General features: G+C 38.3%; 1 protein-coding gene across 1 annotated transcript in view; it reads right to left on the reverse strand.

Moving 5' to 3' along the window:
* Positions 1–18,446, reverse strand: part of USP54 (ubiquitin specific peptidase 54) — a 54,128-nt gene that overhangs the window by 20,524 nt on the left and 15,158 nt on the right. The window contains exons 4-11 of the mRNA XM_082310036.1: positions 17,280–17,393; positions 17,036–17,118; positions 14,547–14,652; positions 11,012–11,158; positions 9,471–9,620; positions 7,816–7,984; positions 4,312–4,482; positions 79–210 (exon numbers count right to left, since the gene is read on the reverse strand). Of these exons, the coding sequence (XP_082166162.1) occupies positions 79–210; positions 4,312–4,482; positions 7,816–7,984; positions 9,471–9,620; positions 11,012–11,158; positions 14,547–14,652; positions 17,036–17,118; positions 17,280–17,393 (1,072 nt within the window). The remainder of the gene's footprint in view (positions 1–78; positions 211–4,311; positions 4,483–7,815; positions 7,985–9,470; positions 9,621–11,011; positions 11,159–14,546; positions 14,653–17,035; positions 17,119–17,279; positions 17,394–18,446) is intronic.

Raw genomic sequence — 18,446 nt, forward strand, 5'->3', positions numbered from 1 at the left:
GCACGTACACACTGAGGATCGATCTTAAAAACATGCAGAGAGAGATATTGGTATTTGAAATAAAGTAACATCTCTTGCCTTCACTATGGTATCCTGATGACTGAGCCTCATCTCCTTTTCGCCGAGACCGGCTAGAACTCCTCTTGCGGTCTGCCAGTGAGCCCTTTTTGGAAACATGCTTCTGATTGCACTCACTGTCAGTCAGATGCCCTGGAAGGACAGAAGAACACAGCAGAGATGACAAGAGCCTTCGGACTGAGCGTTCTGTGTGCTAAGAGCAGCAGGGCTCTCCTGCTCCTTAGGAGCTGCAGACGCTCCAATGCTAACTGGCAGGTTTGGGTAAGTTTTTGTATCCAAAAGTTTTTGGTTTTGTCTTGGGCAGGGGAGCGTGTTCTGTTTTTAAGGTCATAAAAGAGCAATACAGCCCCTCCAGGGATTGTGGTTAATGAGAGCTCATCCACAGGGAGAGGAAAAAGCTGACTCTGCCTTGTCGTCTAATAGTCTAAGGACACCACTTTCTTGCTGTCTGAATACTTTTTCAGTTTTAATGGCCATGAACATGAAACTCCTGAGGACAGCTTGCTTGACACTACTCTGTTGGATGAATACTCAAACACATGAACGAGTTACCATGTAAAAATAAATTACTGCACATCATCAGCTGCTCTGCACTAACTATCCATCTGCACTCTCTTTGCCTGTAGCAAATACTAAGTAATCTGAGTTAGCTTAGTCTACAGTAAAGAAGCCTCAGTTGGCTCTCAATGGCTAAGCCAGCTAATTCACATATGTCACAAGCTAAGAGCATACATACAAACCATCAACATGGATCAGCTGACACACAACAACTTTCCCTTACTACAGTTCATGTATCTGAGTGCTAATACTGTCTCTTGCACACAACTTATTCCCCATTTCCTCACACCAAACGTGAACTAAGTGTATTTGACATCACAAGTTTTCTGTATTGCCTTTTCTTAATTTTATGGTTCTCACACATTCACAGTCCTAAACCTGCAAGCACAAACACACGCATGGCTTTACTCACGTGAGTAGTCCCAAGCAGAGATGCAGGATAAGAAGGGAATTTATGAATAAGCTACAAAGACTTTTCTCTACTCTTTATATCACCAACTTTCACCTTGCATAGGATGATAGGAAAGGAAAATCCCTACTACCCCATAGTGGATTAACAGCCCCCAGACTACATCGCTGGCTGTTCTGAGCCGTCCCCCTTCTCTAGAAATTAACATAAAAATCAACAACATTTAAAGCAGATTTTACACATAAATTGTGCCTTCAACAGTTGAAAAAATAATTCACTTCAACTGCAATTGCTACAAAGATACTACAATAAATGAGTGGGAAGGAATCCAAACAACAAAAAGCAAGCTACACCAGACTCGCATTTCTATGCATTTGCAAAGTGGAGAGTGATTTTGTAGCCAAATTCCTTAGAAACAAGCAGATTATGTAAAGAAAAGAAATTAAGGAAGTAAAAGAGAAACACTGGCAGTGAAGATAGATGATGTGCAGCATTTAGGTGACTGAGCATGAGTGAGTGCTTTGGGAGAATTTTTTTTTCCTTCACAACATGGACTGTCACACATCTTTTAGGGACTGAAAGAAAAGTATCTTATACCTTGTAGTGGTTCCGCTCAAGATAGAAGAGGCTTATGTTTCACTTCAGAGTGTACAACTTCTCTAGTTAAACATTTCCCCCCCCCAAGGTTCTTTCAACCTGACAGGGAGTGCTTGGTTAGCATCCTTCAAGTAGTGTAACAGAAGCTAAAGACACTTAGTGCTGCCGGAGCCAGCTTAGGGTCCGCATAGACTAATTAGAGCCCAACTTAGACTTCTAGAATGAAGGCTGCTAGCTTTACATAAATATTTTCTCCTCCTTTCATAAATTGCAAATTTTGTCCTATTGTCACTGGACGTTTAATAGCCATGGAGGAGATACTAAGAATCAAAAAGTTTGCAGGACACAGGCTTTGTTGTCTTTACCTGGACCCTCTGGAAGAAAGACTAAATCCAACATAATGCATGAATACAGGAATTACAATCCCAAGACTGTTAGGTAACACTTTACACTCATTTTTTAAAATTCACTAAAATAACAAGCCGGGATTTCTGTCTGAGTGCCCAATCATATGCTTAAAAGGTGTCCCCTGCTGAATGTACCACTTTAATACCTCATCCTCCAGAGGTGGGATGGCTTCATAAGCAAATAGTGATATTCAAAGGAAAAGTTTGTTTTTGTAGGGATTGTGTGTATGAGTAAGAATATGTTAGAGAAGAGAATGAAATCAAAGAGGTTAAGACAGAAAACCCCTACTCCCTCCCACTGAAATCTCAGTTGCATGGATAGGGCAGCCAGAATACGCACATTTTTCTCAGCAGCACAGGTTGGCGGGAGCAAGAGAGGGCTTATGTAGCCACTCTTCATGCCCCCATTCTGAAGTACCCAGGTGCCTGAGGTCATACGACCCAATGGTGGTCCTTCCCCGGAGAACGATGTGGGATAGGGTCCATAATTTTCTGGGCTGAAGTAGTGGGTAAATGGCCATTAAATGAAGAATCGTGCTCTTGCCCAGAATGATTCAGTTGACAGGTCAATGTGGATGGCTTCTTTATAGCCCCACGGATCAGCATTTGATGATTGAGCAGTTGTATGAGTTGGCAGACTGACTTTTTTGGAAAGGTTTTGGGTAGGTAAAAAAAAAAGGGGAAATGCCCAGACGGGTGGCTAGCTAATGGGAAAGACTGACTATAGCTAAGGCTGAATCAGGGAAGATGAGGACAACTGAATTTAGGTGGTGCAACAGGCTAAGCTGAAGGGAATAACATTGGATAGAATCAGTAGGAGAAGAAAGAAAAAGAAAGGAGAAAGTCACTAAAAATGGCAGAACAAAAGGTTACATGCTGAACTTCATGCTTACATGTTTGCAAACATCCCCCTACCCTCTCTTTTCTGCTGATTTCTGCATGGCAAGTTTTGCAGGGAGGAACCTAATCCAATAAACTCTGTGCCACTTTTGCAGACTATACAAATGATATTCCATTAGCATTTTTAAATTTTGTCTTCTTCATACTCTGAAGAGCAACATAAATTTTGTCTCCTCATCACTCAAATTCTGCCCCAACTTTCCCTTCTTTCTCACACTCTACCTAGGACTATGACTGGAACCTACAGTGTTAAGTATTTGCTAAAACATTAAAACTACTGTCAGGCTATCTAAAACCATGTATTACAGTTACTTGGATACCTGATGAAGAATGAAAGAGTACTGAAGGAAACCAACTTGAAACATTTTTTCCGGATTTTGATGTGAAAAATATTTGTACCATAGGTTGTTTCAAATGAAACAAATACGCATATATCGTCACAATACAAGACAGCAACTATTTTGCAACTAAAAGGACAAAGTGGTATGATAGCTGTTGACACTCTGGTGCAACAAACAGTTGCCGATTCAACTGTTATGTCTTCTTAGAAAGTCCATTTAAGGCACAATAAAGTAACTTTTCAAACAGACTTAGCAGATCATATTTCTGATGCTTGAGAAATCTGACCTTAACTCATACATTACTTTTTCAGAAGTGATGTTGGAAGTTAGTACTGTATGCAGAAACAGGCTGACTAGGGTCACTGGACATGAATAATAGAGGAGATCTAAGCCTTCAGACTTCCAGTTAACCTCTTTTCAACTAAAGAGTGTTCAGGCAGGCTGTTCAGCTGCCCGAAGGAATATATACACAGATTGTCTTCTCATTGCAGATTCTCACTTGCTTCCATGGCACAGGCAGGAAATCATCCTATGCTCCTCCCTGGTGCAGTAAATACTAGCAACACCCACTGACATAGAAAGTCCTTAGTGCTCAAGTATGGGAGATTCTGGTGATGAAAGTGCCTTTCCCAGACAGCTGCAACTCCTGAAGTGAAGTAACTACCTGCAGATGAGTAAGTAGCACACGCAACACTTACCAAACCGCACAATGGCACTCTACAACAGACTCCAACTTACAGAATTACATAACAAAGAGAGCAGGTGGAATTGTGGGTAACAGAAAACATGTCTGTAAATGTTTGTCTGGCTAGAAACAAGTCTACAAAAGCCAAAAAGACATTTAAAATTATGCTAATTTTTTGTGAATGCCAATGGTTCATTACAAACCAAAAACATTTAGGATACTGAACACTGTTCATTATTCTGTTATAGGCTGTATATAGAGAGATTTTTCACTGGAATCCACTGCAGTCATCATATTTAATGACACTGATCACACAGATATAATGGTATCTGCTACCTGTGTCCCTGCTGCTTTGTGAAGCTGCATCATTCTCCACGTTGTAGATGACTGTCCCCTGCGAGTCAGAGGAGAAGTGACTGACCACAGACTCATGGTGTGCCTGTTTATAAGGACAGCTGTCTGTAGAGGAATCTGTCCTGGTGTCACTCGAGATGGAAGGTTCTCTCCCTAGGGAAGGAAGCAACGTCAAATTTCAATCTTTTGGGGCTACTATAAAAGTCAGGGGAAGCTAAAAAAAGAAAACAGGAATGGAACAAAGGAAACTACACAGAAGTTAACAGAAAAACAGGGTACCAAACATACAAACTCAGATTCAAGGACGCTAGAGCTTATGGGAAAGGTCCTCTCCTTTGGAAGGGGAGAGAGAGTGTCATTCCTTCTGCAAATCTTTATTTCTTTCTCTCCAATAACTCTGAATTTATCAATTTATCCTTTTATTACGCAAAATTAAACTACATCCATTGGACTGAAAGTACACATTAGTACCACACTGAAATTATTCTTTATTAAATTTCAACACTGTCAAGTGTAATTAAAATATGAAATACACTGCTTCAGGGGAAGTCAAAGTTAAAAAATTAATCAAGTACAAAATATTAATAAGGTAACAAGAACATCACAAGTTATAACAATTAACACATTTCATCTATTATGAATCAAAAGCTTATCTAGTAAAACTTTATATTGAAATTCTATTACCTAAAGCAAAGTAACCTGCTCCTTCTCAAAAAGCTAGCATTGGTCCACTGCACAAGTGGGATACTGAAAAGGATGCAGCTTCATGATTCAACTTCAGTACAGTAATTCCTAAACTCATTAAAAGAGGAGAAAAAGACAACCTCCTCCCCCCACTTTCCATACATAAAATTAAAAATCTGAACAGTCTGAAAACTGTTGGCCATTTTATGTATGTGATGTACACACTGCTGAATATACAGGATATTAATTTCATACTCGTTCCTCAGTGGAGAAATTAATGAAGAAAAAAGATATTAAAGAAGAAATGAATTCTTATGTTTAATCACAAACACTCGGCCTGAGGACACTTCATGTTTTCAGTGAGAGCAAGTCCTGTAGTTGATGTTCTATTTAAGGATGCCTAGCAACTTTTGAAGTCAGAAACTTCCCCCCACCTCCCTACTGGTTAAAAATCTTACTGGTCTAAAGAAATATAGTACACAGCTGTTAATGGAGATTACAGTCACAGAAAGAAAGGTGAAAGTAGGCAACAGGAATCAGTGCTGTGGAACTGAGTACTAGAAGATAATTTGTAAACTGAAGTCTTTATTCAACAGAAAATCAAAAACATTAAGAGGAGCTGTTTGCACGTGGCTTCACAACGTCTCATACCTCAGCACCTCTGACAATCTTTCCTCCATAATTTGTAGTACCAAGTCTTGATGTGATTAGATGCATTTATCAGATTGCCTTGATAAAAGTTCAGGTACAATATTGTGATTAACAACTTAAGAATAAGCATTTTCTATTAATTTCTGAATTATGGGCTGTGGATATCTGATAACACTGAGGAATCTAGAAGAAGCTGTAGTTACACCTACGAGACAAAAAGGCCATTCTGAAAAAATATACTAGGGTAGAAAACTCTGGATATCAACAAGGCTGGAAAATAATTCACTTCTATTTGACAGGAAAATGTGTAGGGTATGATTTCTCCTGGCACTTCAGCCTATAGTATCTCACAAATCCTCTCCAAAGCTTGCTATCAATGTTGAACACCGCATACTACAGGAGCAAGCCTTGAGGACTCACCAAGTGTTTCAGAAATGAAGGAGCAGGTTACTCACTATAGCCTTCTGAATTTTATCTGAAAGGAAACACCTTTTTATATATATCTATTTTTATATTCAGCTTCCTGAAGTCATTTTAAAACACGATAATATTAGATACTGCAGAGACAATGAGCAGAAGGGTTATCTATGTATTTCCTGGAGATGAACCAGCAGAACAGCAAGGCAAATTTACAGCATAAATGACCTGAAAAGACCTGAAGCTTGTAGAAGTGTTCACAACTGATATAAAGCACTGAAGGTCCTCCTCTCTCTCCTCCAGACTTGCCTTTTTTTCAGAACAGGAAGACAGGTTTATAAATTGTAAGGCATCTTGTCAAGTGAGGAGTGAAGGTCATCTTACCAGTGTTTTTATTTGCATTTATTTTAAGAGGACTTGGAGATTTATTTCATTACTGGTAGATTGTCAACACATAAATAAGGAGACAGCAGATGTTCTCTACAGATTCAGTGACCAGGAAGCATAAAGGTAGCTATTGGCCAGGAAAACCATGAAATATTCTTGGAATTACAGTTGTATAAATAGGCTAAAATCCTGGAAGAAAGGTCTTATTTCTGGGTTTATTCTTGCCTTGCTGTTCTTGGCAACTTATAAACCTGCCTCTAATCCAGGATATTCTCTGCAAACATCCAAAAATAGAAACAAACTTCTTTTGCAAAGCCATTACAATATAAACTTAGATTCAGTCTTTATTTTCACCCTATCTGGATTGCAATTGCGTATCTTTCTCGGATTTTATCTATTCCTCTTTAAATGAGGCTTCAACCCCCAGTGGTGTGACTACATCTCCGAAATTATCCAGAACTTCAGTAAACCAACAGCCTGTTCAGACCACTACTGATATCTTGAGCAGACCAAGTTCTAACCTCTGAAGCACCTTATTTGGACATACTTTTCTAATTCAATGGACTACCGTTAATACAAAGAATTCAGGAAGTAGCAATGTGTTGAAGGCCACTGAGATGTTAAGTGCTACAAATCTATAGCTGCAGATATTTTTGATGCAAAACAGACCATGAAAAATGAAAAAGTAAACACAATCTATAGGCATAAACCTTTGCCAATCCCTTCCCCTTCAGTCTCCCACAAATCAGTTCATACCTCTTGTACTGCTTTATCTGAGTAAAAGACAAGCCAAAGGCTGAAGATAAGCTGCACTGATTCTCTCTCATTTTTTATTTTTAATAAAACAGTTTTCTTCCCCTTCCCCCCACATCCCTTCACCATCCTACCAAAGGACTCATTCATGACGTTTCCTTAATGTTTCTTTTCCCTAACTTCCCTCCTGAGTTTAATTCTGCAGCTTCCTTTAATTTTTATGTGTTCGTGCATCTCTGCTCTCATTCCCTTCCTGTTAAAACTGCCAATGGATTTATGAACTCAGTCATTGAAGTCATCAGTTATTTTTCCTCTCTATGTCCGTGCTGCAACAGGTCCTTCACTACTTTTTTTTTTCCCCAGTTGCTTTCTCCGAACCTTTTGGAGAAGATTACTACCCAAACAATCAACAGTGTCTTGAACTGAGAGAGAGATTCAAAGGTGAAACACTGGAAGTCCTCTTCAGAATTCTAGATCAGCTTTGACAAGCAGCAAGGACCCCTGCTAAGAACAACACACCCAAAACAGAAGAAAAACTTCTCACATGCAGCATTACAGCATAAAGGTATAAGGCATATAGTCCAGACTGCTTACCCGAGTCTTCACTATCATAGCAAGTCCTGCTATATTGCTGTAAATCCACCTGAGGGGGCAAGTCTTGGGTTGACACTGGAGTTCCTCTTGGATCTGCATACAGCAGCAGCAAAGGCTGATAATGACCCTTAATGCACTTTGTCACAACATCTTTCCATTTTGGACCAATCTGAATTAACAACAATAAAAAAATGCACAAGATATGTTTTCTGTCATGATTTTCTACAATTAGCTCTCTTTTTTTCCTCGTACTTCTTTCAGAGTTTGATTTTCCACTGACATTCTTTAACTCCTATATCCAGCATTGAACTGGACTCACCAAGAAAACTGACTGCTGGTCACATGTTGGAAAACACATAAAAAAGGGATATGAATTCTAAAACGTAACTGAAAGTAAACTGTCTCTTAAAGTTCGCATTTCCATTCCTCTTTCTGAGATTCACCTTATTTGACAAAAAAAAAGGTACCACTTGTGACACCAGCTGGTCAAGAACACACCCTTGCAACACCCTGGAACCAATCCAACTAAAATCAAGGTATTCGCCATCCCATGGCTAAACAAATTACAATTCCTGCTAAAAATACAACTACAAAAATAATCCTTCCCTTTCAGATTTTTTTTTCCATAAAAAGCTTTTTATCCTCTGAAATGTTCTAACTTTGCATCAGTCAAAAAAAAAAAAAAACAACAACATTTCTTAATCCATCCATCAGCATACACAAAATGAACAATAAAAGACATCGGTAGCATGACAGCAAATTCAAGTCAAAGCTAACTACTTTGGTGTGGGAATATTTCTGCTGTTACAAAACCTCTGCAAGCATTTTGATAGGCCAGGCAATAACTCAAGAGTTATATTCATTGCGAAAATCCTCCCCATGTACTAATACAGGTTTCACCTAATACATTGAACATCTATTCCAACAAATTTGCTCCATACACGAGTATTCTACTAAAGCACTGCAGTACTTATCCTTGGCAAAGTTTTGCTGCAGAGAAATGTGACTGTGAACAAATGCAAGGATTAGAGTTTTCCCTTTGAGACTGTGCTTGGCATGAATACAGGAGAAAAATTTCCTCTCTCATCATTGTGCTTCCATGACTAGAAGGAATAAAAGGAGAGTGGTGTGAAATAATGCCTAACAAACTAATGGGATGTAATAACAGTGCGGGAAGATCCCAGCACTGGTATCTTTAATGTCCAGGACCTCATGCTTGGTGAAAAGGAGGGGGGTGGGGGGGAAGCCACTAACAGAAGAAGCGGAAAATTTGTTGTTAGCAGCAACCACCAGGGAAGAATGGCATCTAGATACTTCAATAAAGAACCCAAAAAGCAGGCACTAAATAGCTATACCGCTTTTCAGCAAGGGAGAGAGATGTATGTTAGCTGTGTGCACAAGAAAACTGTAGGTTTTCAAACAACGGCATAAAAGCAAGACTAGCAGCCAACAGAACAGAACCAATAGGGCTTCTGGGATTTCTGGTACGCTTTTTTGAGAATGCTTTACTTTGCTCAGAAAAAGGAGCAACAGAGTTATGGATCTGGAGTGGAAAAATAGCCAAAATTTCTCAAAATCTATAGGTAACAGTATGCATCTACACAGAAGTAGCTAACAAATTTCTAACATTATTTTTCCAAACATTATTTTCTCACCTCTTTGACATGAGCATCATCGAAGTACATCCACTTGCGGATTTTAGTTTGGAAGAAGAAGGTAGAATAGTGTTTTCCATAGTAACAGATCATTCCCACCAAATACAGTTCTGAATGTTTTGCTCTGTCATCAGTTACTCTGAAGAAGAGCTTCAGGAAGGGAGGTAAGAAAAATGAAAGGAGAAATTAATAAAATGCCCAGAATTTTACATACTGCTTTGTGTTTGAAGACCTCAAAGTACTACAGAGAGGTGTCAGGTTTTTACTTCAAGAGACAGAGAAAACAAGGCAATAAATACTTAAGTAATTAACCAATGTTTAAACAAACCCAGTGACATGGACCAGGAACAGACTCCTACCAACTCACTAGATGCTCAAGAATCGAGTCAGTCTTTAAGTACAGCCACAGTCTTCAAGGAAGACATTTAAAACAATAATATAATACCTTTTCAGATTTTGAAGTGTGAATCTATTCTGAAAATATGCATTTTCTGTGTCATGCTTGCTGATTACATCAAATACTGTTTAAAACATTAATTCCTCTTTACTTCATAGAAACAAAGAGGTTCTGACAGTGAACAGCTGGCATTTATTCTGACTTAAGCAAAGACAAATTTATGACAACACCACATAAGAGACAAACTGAAGACATTAGTAGGTCAAAAGAACTCAGCACACAGAAAAAATTGTTTTCTGACTATTTAATCGACCATGTTTTATTTAGAAATGCACAGGACTCATTTTTTAGTGTATTACTGCTTTGCTGTGCAAGGACCACACTGTTCCATAACTACGTTTCCATTAACTTGCACTAATTTTGGTACATTATGCACTGGCCAATGCAGTTTTTTATATATGTGTGTATATATAACTTTTTTAAAAATTATTTTAATGTAATACCTCAATGCTACAATAAGACACAGCTACAATTTGGTATAACAATAATTCATCTCTAAAGCATGAGCTAATATAGAATAAGTGAATCCTCTAGGTGACAAACCTCCAGATTCCAAATACTGCTTAATTCAACCTATCATTCAGTCACACAGTGCCAGCCACCATCTCTGAGACTGCTCAGTTATAAATAACTCTTAAGCGTTACAAGCGCAGACTTCAAAGAAATGAGGATTTAAAGAAGTTAAAAAACACAAACGACCCCAAACTACATTTTGTCTTCAAAAGAAATAAACCTCTGTTCTTCAAAATGAAAGAGCACGTAGGTGTTTTCATAGAAATAGCACAAACCCCAGTGCAAAATTTCCTTGCACTTGAAAACATTTTTTGATTCAGACAACCTTTGTTTTCTAGAGTAATTTTTAATTTTCAGTCATTTCAGAAATTTGAGAATACGCAATTACATTAGTACTTTCACCAGGTTTTGTGCAGCATTCAGAAACAGGTCAGATCCTTGGATCTGCCCTCTATTCCTCTATTTACAGACACCGAAAAGGTGAAAATGGCGACTTTTTCTCAATCCACTACTATAGACCACCACGAAAAAGACTGCGTTTGTAGGTAGTGTCAAAATATAAAAAACTCACATCTCCCAGTTTAAGGCAAGTGCCCAGGCTGTGAATCACATCTTCAGCCAGATCAGAGTGGTCTGAGTCCCAAACCAAGCCAATGGTGATGATCTGTGGAGAGTTCATCAGCACACGACGAATGCGGATCTTTTCCCCACAGTTACTCTGAGGATTTAAATAAAACAAAACATTGAATATAATTGTTCTCTTATTATAATTTAGGGCAAGGCACTAACAAGTACAAGTTTCAGAAGTACAGCTTCCAAAGAGGTGGTGGTGAAACACAGCAAATATAATATGTTCACTGTCAAGATATGAGCTTCTTATGTCACAGATGAGGAGCGTTATCAAGACTACCTGGTATTGGCAAACTTTAAAGTGAACGCTGCGGATTCTTGCTCACACTACTGGTAACAATTAAAAGGTATAGTGCAAAAGTAGGCTTATTTTAAAAAAGATAAGCAAACATACATGAAAGATCCCAAAAACATTCTTAGGAATTGGAGGGAAAGCTCACTTTCTTTTGACCAGAATCTCCAATTAAAAATTATATTTACAGAGACTGATCCTTTTTATGACAGTGTCAGAAAAACCTTCCAGGTGCTGCTTTGCTGTTAAAATCGGGTGGTTGTTCTACAAGGTACCTCAATCATCTCATCTTAGACAGGATAGTTAGGTCAGTATTCATGTAAATATGAGAGCAGCAGCTAGAAGACCAGGAGAATAAGAGGTGCTTTACTAACCCATAGCAGTTCTTCATTTCTTACTTCCTGTTTCCCTTCCCCCTCCCACTTCTTATTTTTTAAATAACTACCGGTGCTTATTGACTGGCCAGTCTCCCCTCACTCTCTAGCCAGAGTAATTCTCAGAGATAAGCTTGGTTGTGAAGCTGAGACATTTCTCAGTGGTCCTTCCAATCCATCATCCGTTGGAATTGTGGGCATCTTTAAAGCATCATGAAAAAAGTTCATCATCTGAATTAAGAGATTATCACTGTAATTTTAGCAAACAGTGCATTATCTTTTTTTTTTTTTTTTTTTTTTTTTTTGAGGGGGGGGGTGGACAACTATGACAAAGTCCCTTTGCAACACTCACTTTCCCCCTGTGGCAGGTCACAAAGGTACCTCTGCAAGATTACAGAAAAAAAAACATTTTTCTATTGAGAATAGTTTCTCATCTCTACAGAGACCAGTTTCACAACTGGACATAATCATTCCTGACACTACAACCAGGGAAGAGATCATAAGGCATTTCTTCCCTACAGCAATCTAGAAAATTAACCAGAATTTCAGTCCCAATTATCAATGAGAAACAAAAATGAAAAATTACACAACCAGAAAGAAACAAGCTCAACAACAAGGCAACGAAGACAGATTATTTTACAGGTAGAGGACTGTGATGTTTAAAGGTAGGTATGAGGTTTCAATATTAAGATGACTATATTCACACATATTTTGCAAGGGTCATTCTAAGTACAAGCATTCCTGTGGACTACCTCACAACAAACTTATCTTACTCTCAAATTATCTTCTTTGCTTCAGCTAGCTAACCTCGGCATTTTCTGCAAGACAGTATGAATATGGCATCCTGACAAAAAGCTTCATTTGCATGACTTTTAGGCCACCCTTAGCTAAGCCTCAAAAGAAAAATTTCCCAAATGGAAAAAGAAAGGGGCAGCAAGTACTGATAAGCATTTTTATCCAACCGATTATTTCACAGATAAACAGCAGTTCACCATGACAAAAAAAAAAGTCTATTAAATTTCCCACACTTTGGTTATTTAATAGCTAGACTCATATGAACCTTTTAAACAATAATACAATATCGTTATTTCTTTTACTCAGATAAGTCAGCCAACTATTTGCCAACATTCCAAAACAAGAAAATGTTTCAATGAAGACTAAAAGTGAATGATTCAGAGTTGTAAGTTACAGAAAGTGGGGGGGAATAAAACGGAAATACTTACACTGCCCCCAGGGAACAGGCACACGAGCCATTCCTGTTAGAGCCTGTATTGCTTCACTGAGGACTGATGAGGCATCCAAGAGTAGCATTACATGAAGCAGCAATTATGCAGCTGTTTCCTGCCCTACCTATTAATCAATATGTAAAAAAGTTTGATGATAACTCTCCTTGCATACTTATCTAAAGCTCTGGATCTGGACATACTCAAATTAAAAGGTAGAACAAGATATCAAACTCTTGCTTTAGAAATCAAGCCCTTAGGATTTAAAAAAAAAAAACATATATTTACATGAAAATTTTTTATTTTTCTTAATCCAACTGATACACAGACTTAATTCAGCTGAATTTTGTCAGACTTTTACTGCATAGCAGAACAGAACTTTTTTAACAATAGCAGCCTGTGACTATCAACTGGACATATGCAGTAATTGTTTTTTAGGTGGTTAAACCCCAGTCATCACTGACAACAATAGCCTACACTTGCTGGTCAGTATCTCCCACGCCCTGAACAGCAAACCTCACTCAGGAAAACAAATCAATACCCCCTCAAATTTTCTGTGATGATTCCTGCCTTTGGCGTAGCTCTGGCAGATATACTGTGTAGCCTATAAGCCTTTCACTGTCGGGATATTCTCTGGCAGTGGGAAGCAGGAGTCCTTTTCTCTTTCCCTCTGACCAACATTTTGGCTGTATGCTGCACATACAGCAGTTTGGTCAACAGTTCAATTTATTCCAACTGAAAGATAGCAAGGAAGTTGAATGGAAGCTCATCTACGCAAAACAACCGATCTTGTACACATGATTACACTGACTGGTACAAAAGTTCTGCTATCTGTGCCATAGCATGGGACTACTGAAAAGATTTTACAAAACCCAAGTACTTCTTTTCTCATGCTATTATTACAGATGAAGCACACTACCTTCAACAGAAATAATCACCAGACAAACTGAATGAACTGTAGGAACACTATTCTAAAAAGCCTAGCTAATCAAAACCACTGTCACCATACAGAAATCTCCTATAAAAAGATACAGCTTCCAAATTTTTGTCGTTTCCATTTCTTTAGGTAAGATCCCAAAACTTTCATCATAGGATAAAAGCAACATGATTGCAGCTTCGTGTAATGCTAGGGTTGGAGGCCTCACCAACTCTCAGTGAAGTTGAACAGCAAACGTATGATAGGTACTTCTAGCAGCAACACAGGCTTGAACAGGAATGGATTGTGTGGCCATTCCCTGGGAGCAATGTAAGTATTTCCAATCTATCCCCCCCATCACCTTTTTTGTGGTTTCTAACTCTCTGAAACATTCATTTTTAGTTTCCATCCAAACATGGTGTCTATTCCCGTTCTCACTACTTGTGTTTAGTCAAAGAAGCACTCAACATCAGTAGTTTTTCCCTTCCTTCATTGAATAACTGACAGGTACTGAATTCAAACCCAAAGAAAACTCTCTGACCTATCCTTTTTATCATTATGATGAGCTAAACCTTGAAAATGCTCATGAGTTAAAGGTACACATCAGTGTAAACTACTAAACCTCTTCTGTCCTGTTCGTTCCCCCCAAAAGGAAAACTAAGGATACTAACTGGACAGTTTCGCAGGTCTCCCATAGTGCTGGCGTTCTGTAGTAGCTCTCCAAACATATCTGGAGTTGGTTTCTCTCGTCTCTCCAGCATACAAATAGCTTGATTGCTTCAGTATAGAGAAAGCATGGAAAACGGAAGTTTAATAATAAAATAAAAACCCAAACCCACGTTAATTAAGTATATGTTTCACTTAAATTTTATGAAAAGTTAAGAACCTTAAAATAAACAACACTTTTTATATTTAATATTGTAGTACAGAAAAAAACCACATAATTATTAAGTGTGAATTACTACACCTTCCACAATAATACTACATAAAGAAAACAAGTAAAACTTAAAATAGAAACAGTTTCTGGTTTGCCTTAAAGTTTACATACTAAAAGCAAGCTTTAGCATTTTGATAAATACTTGATTTCAAAATGTAACATTTGCTTCAAAATGCTTCCCGTCAGTAACCACAACCCTAGTAAAACAGCACAGTAAAGCACATCCTTAATAATAAAACTATAGAAAAAAAAAAAATAGCATGGTACCCAATCGATTTCACTGTCCAAGTTGGAAGAAAGATGACAATAAGTACACAAGAATACTAGTGCTCAAAGCATGTTCAAGCTTAAAATGGTTTAAGAGGTAAATAAATGTATCACTGTTTATTGGTATTTTTAAAATAATGCATGACTTAGGACTTATTGAGATATTTCATATAAAATATTGAATACCATTTACATAATTCTTTTCCTGTTTCTAATAAATAATATTCTGATATACAGTGTCTGCTGGTAACCTAAAGAAAACTACAGCTCAGTGGAATGGCAGGTAGCAGCCACAAGGGGGAATGCTTTACAGTACTCCTGATACACTGGTAAAGTCTTTTAACACAGATCTGCACGAGAAGAGCAACTAGCAGTTTTCAAGACAATTTTTTGGGGCTCTTTAACTACGTCTCACATGCAGAACAAGAAACAAAGAGAAGTTTTCATCCCAATCAAAATTTTGAGAATAACAGACTCCTGCCTCAATCAGATTTAAGCAGCTTTTAACTGAGCAGCCACCTACTAAAAGAAGAGAAGCCTTCTCTCCTCTAGCATTCATTCAAATGAACTACTACAGAGCTAGAGATACTGCTCTCTGCACCACCTTCTTTAATGAAAGATTATGGTGACCAGGGGAGTTCCCCAATAACTAGAAAAAGCAAGAGCTATATATCCATCTAAGAAAGAAGATTTGAGGAACTACACACTGGTCAGTCTTGGTCCAGTACCTGGGATGATGACAGACCAAATCCCCTTGGAAATTATCTCCAGGCATACGAAGGACAAGAAGGTGAGTCAGAACAGCGAGCATGGATTTACCAAGTGCAAACTATGCCTGACCTACCTGATTATCTCCTATCATAAAATGATGGGTTCTGTCAAGGAGGCAAGAGCAGTTAATATCATTTGGTCTCTAGGAAGGTTCAAGGTCATCTACAGTGTTCTTGTGGCCAAACTGGGAGGTGTGGACTGTGTGGGTATAATACAATGTGGACAAAAACCTAGCTGGACTCTTAGGCTCAGGATTAAAACACAACCACCAGTCAGTTAAGAGTTGTGTTCCTCAGGGGTTAATACTGGGGCTGATGCTATTTAACATTTTCATTAACAACCTGGATGATGAATCAGAATACACCTACATCAAGTTTACAGATGACACCAAACCGGATGGAGCAGTCAATATACAGAAAAGGAGTGCTGCCATCCAGCAGGATCTTGAAAGGTTGGAGGAACAAGCTGACATGAACCTCATGAAATTCAGTAAAGGAAAATACAAAGTCTTGCACCTCAGAGCACACTCAGTGCAGCAGTACTGGCTGGGCACTGAATGGCTGAGGACCAACATCACAGAAAGCTGGTAGACAAGCTGAACAGAAGCCAGACTCTTTGCAGAGGCAAACAGAGGAAGGACAAGAGGCAAAACATGCAGAAAGGGAAATTTTGACTGGATATAAGGAAAAAAAAATTTCACACCGAGTAGTTAAGCACTGGAACAGGCAGCCCAGAGAAGTCATGGAATTTCTGTCCTTGAACGTTTTCAAAACTTGGCTGCACAAAACCCCAAGCAGCCTGATCTAGCTTTGAAGTTAGCCCTGCTGTGAACAGGAGGATGGAGTAGATGTCCGAAGGTCCTTTCCAGCATAAATTATTTTTTATTTTTCTTATCTTGCTTCTTAACTTACCTGCTCACATATTAAGGTCTTTCAAAACATACATGAGTCCCTACTGCTACAGTTGTCAGAATCATAAACAAGTAGACACACTGATCCATGCCTAAACTGATATCTTCTGCTCCACTAAATTCTCATGTTCTTTATCATAGTTATCAAAGCTCCACCAACTTTGAACAAACCATGTTCTGGACATTTAATCTTGTGAAGGTAAAGATCAAACTGTAATACTAGTATAAATAAAAAAAAAAGATAAGTTCTCTCCTCTGTAAAAATCTCAACTCACCAGAGTGAGGTTGTGGAAATATAATGTACCATCTGGATGAAAGGTAATGGGTCAGAGGTGGCACCACAGCTGGTACAAACACACTAAAGAGAAAGAAAACGTAATACATTGACAAGGTTAAACAGGTATTTCCACAGCAACGCTTCTGCTTGTATCTTTTTTACCATGGCAATGCATGTCTTAGGAATGAAAATTTGAAACTTGAGAACTGGTGATTTGTATAAAGCATGTATCGTTACCTCACCTGTTCAAACAAGGTCATCGCAAACTTCTGGTGGGAAACACAATGTGGCGCAGTGCAAATATCTTCCTTTGTTTCATCTGCAATGTGGAAGTGAATTCTCATTAACAGGTTTTCCTAGCCAAAGAGAGAAGAAAAGGGAAAAAAGCATTACATCATTTCAAATGTAGACAAAAGTTAAAATATAAATCACAAAAGCACGTCAGATGCAATAATGTTACAAGCATTATTTACAGAGACAGAAAGCTCCTGCAAATTTTTGAAAGTTGCTTAGAAAACAAAGAAGTTGGCATTTCTTTGATATAAAAGAAAATGGCTACCACTTCTGATTTGAAATGCTATGTCAGGTAACCATTTTATTTACTAGCACAGCTGAAGATTCTGTCACTGATTATTCTGTCCAATTCTCAAGCATCATCGGATTTGACCAAATGTAACAGGCAGAGCAGCTCTGTAGTTTTAAAATCACTGGGTTGCCACTAACTTCTCCTCATCAACACAAAATAAATCAAATCAATTTCTATATTCCACAAAGGCTTTGAAATACGGCAAATAATCGACATTCTATCAGAAAGAGGGAGAACTAATAAGTGAAGAGGCAAAGCAAATTCTGCATGAAACAAAAGCACTGAACATTTTCTAGATATTATTTCAGATAACTCCATCTGTTTTCAAATTCCCAGGAGTTCTTGTCCTAAGACCTCCTCTCCTCCCACTGTTGTCAACATTAATCTGGGGGTGCCAGAAGTCTACTGACACCTCTTCCAGCAGCACACTTTTCAGTATCACTATGAGATGCCTGGATGGTTTATAGACCTGCATAAAGCAGGTCAAGATTAATTATTAGGCAAAATTGCTCTGAACTCGTACAATTTCCCTTGAACTTTAGAATCTAAGCTGTTCTGCCATTTAAATTAAATCTCTGCCTTTAGGGCTGAAAGGTTAACTAAGTGAAAAGCTATGGAATTATCTCTGCCTTAAAGCTTAACCTCAAAGGAGAACTTGTACCCATTTTAACTGTCCTTGTGCCAGTACAGTTAACCTAACAAACCTGCTTGTGGGGACTCCCACAGCGGTATTAGATGGGCTATTTAGATTAGCTTTCTCAAGGAAGAAACTAAATCAAAAGTTCCCATGTTCTACCACATACAGAACTCTGTTCAAGTGCTG

This window comes from Platalea leucorodia (assembly GCF_965183815.1).
Source record: "Platalea leucorodia genome assembly, chromosome: 4".
In the NCBI taxonomy this organism is placed as follows: domain Eukaryota; kingdom Metazoa; phylum Chordata; class Aves; order Pelecaniformes; family Threskiornithidae; genus Platalea; species Platalea leucorodia.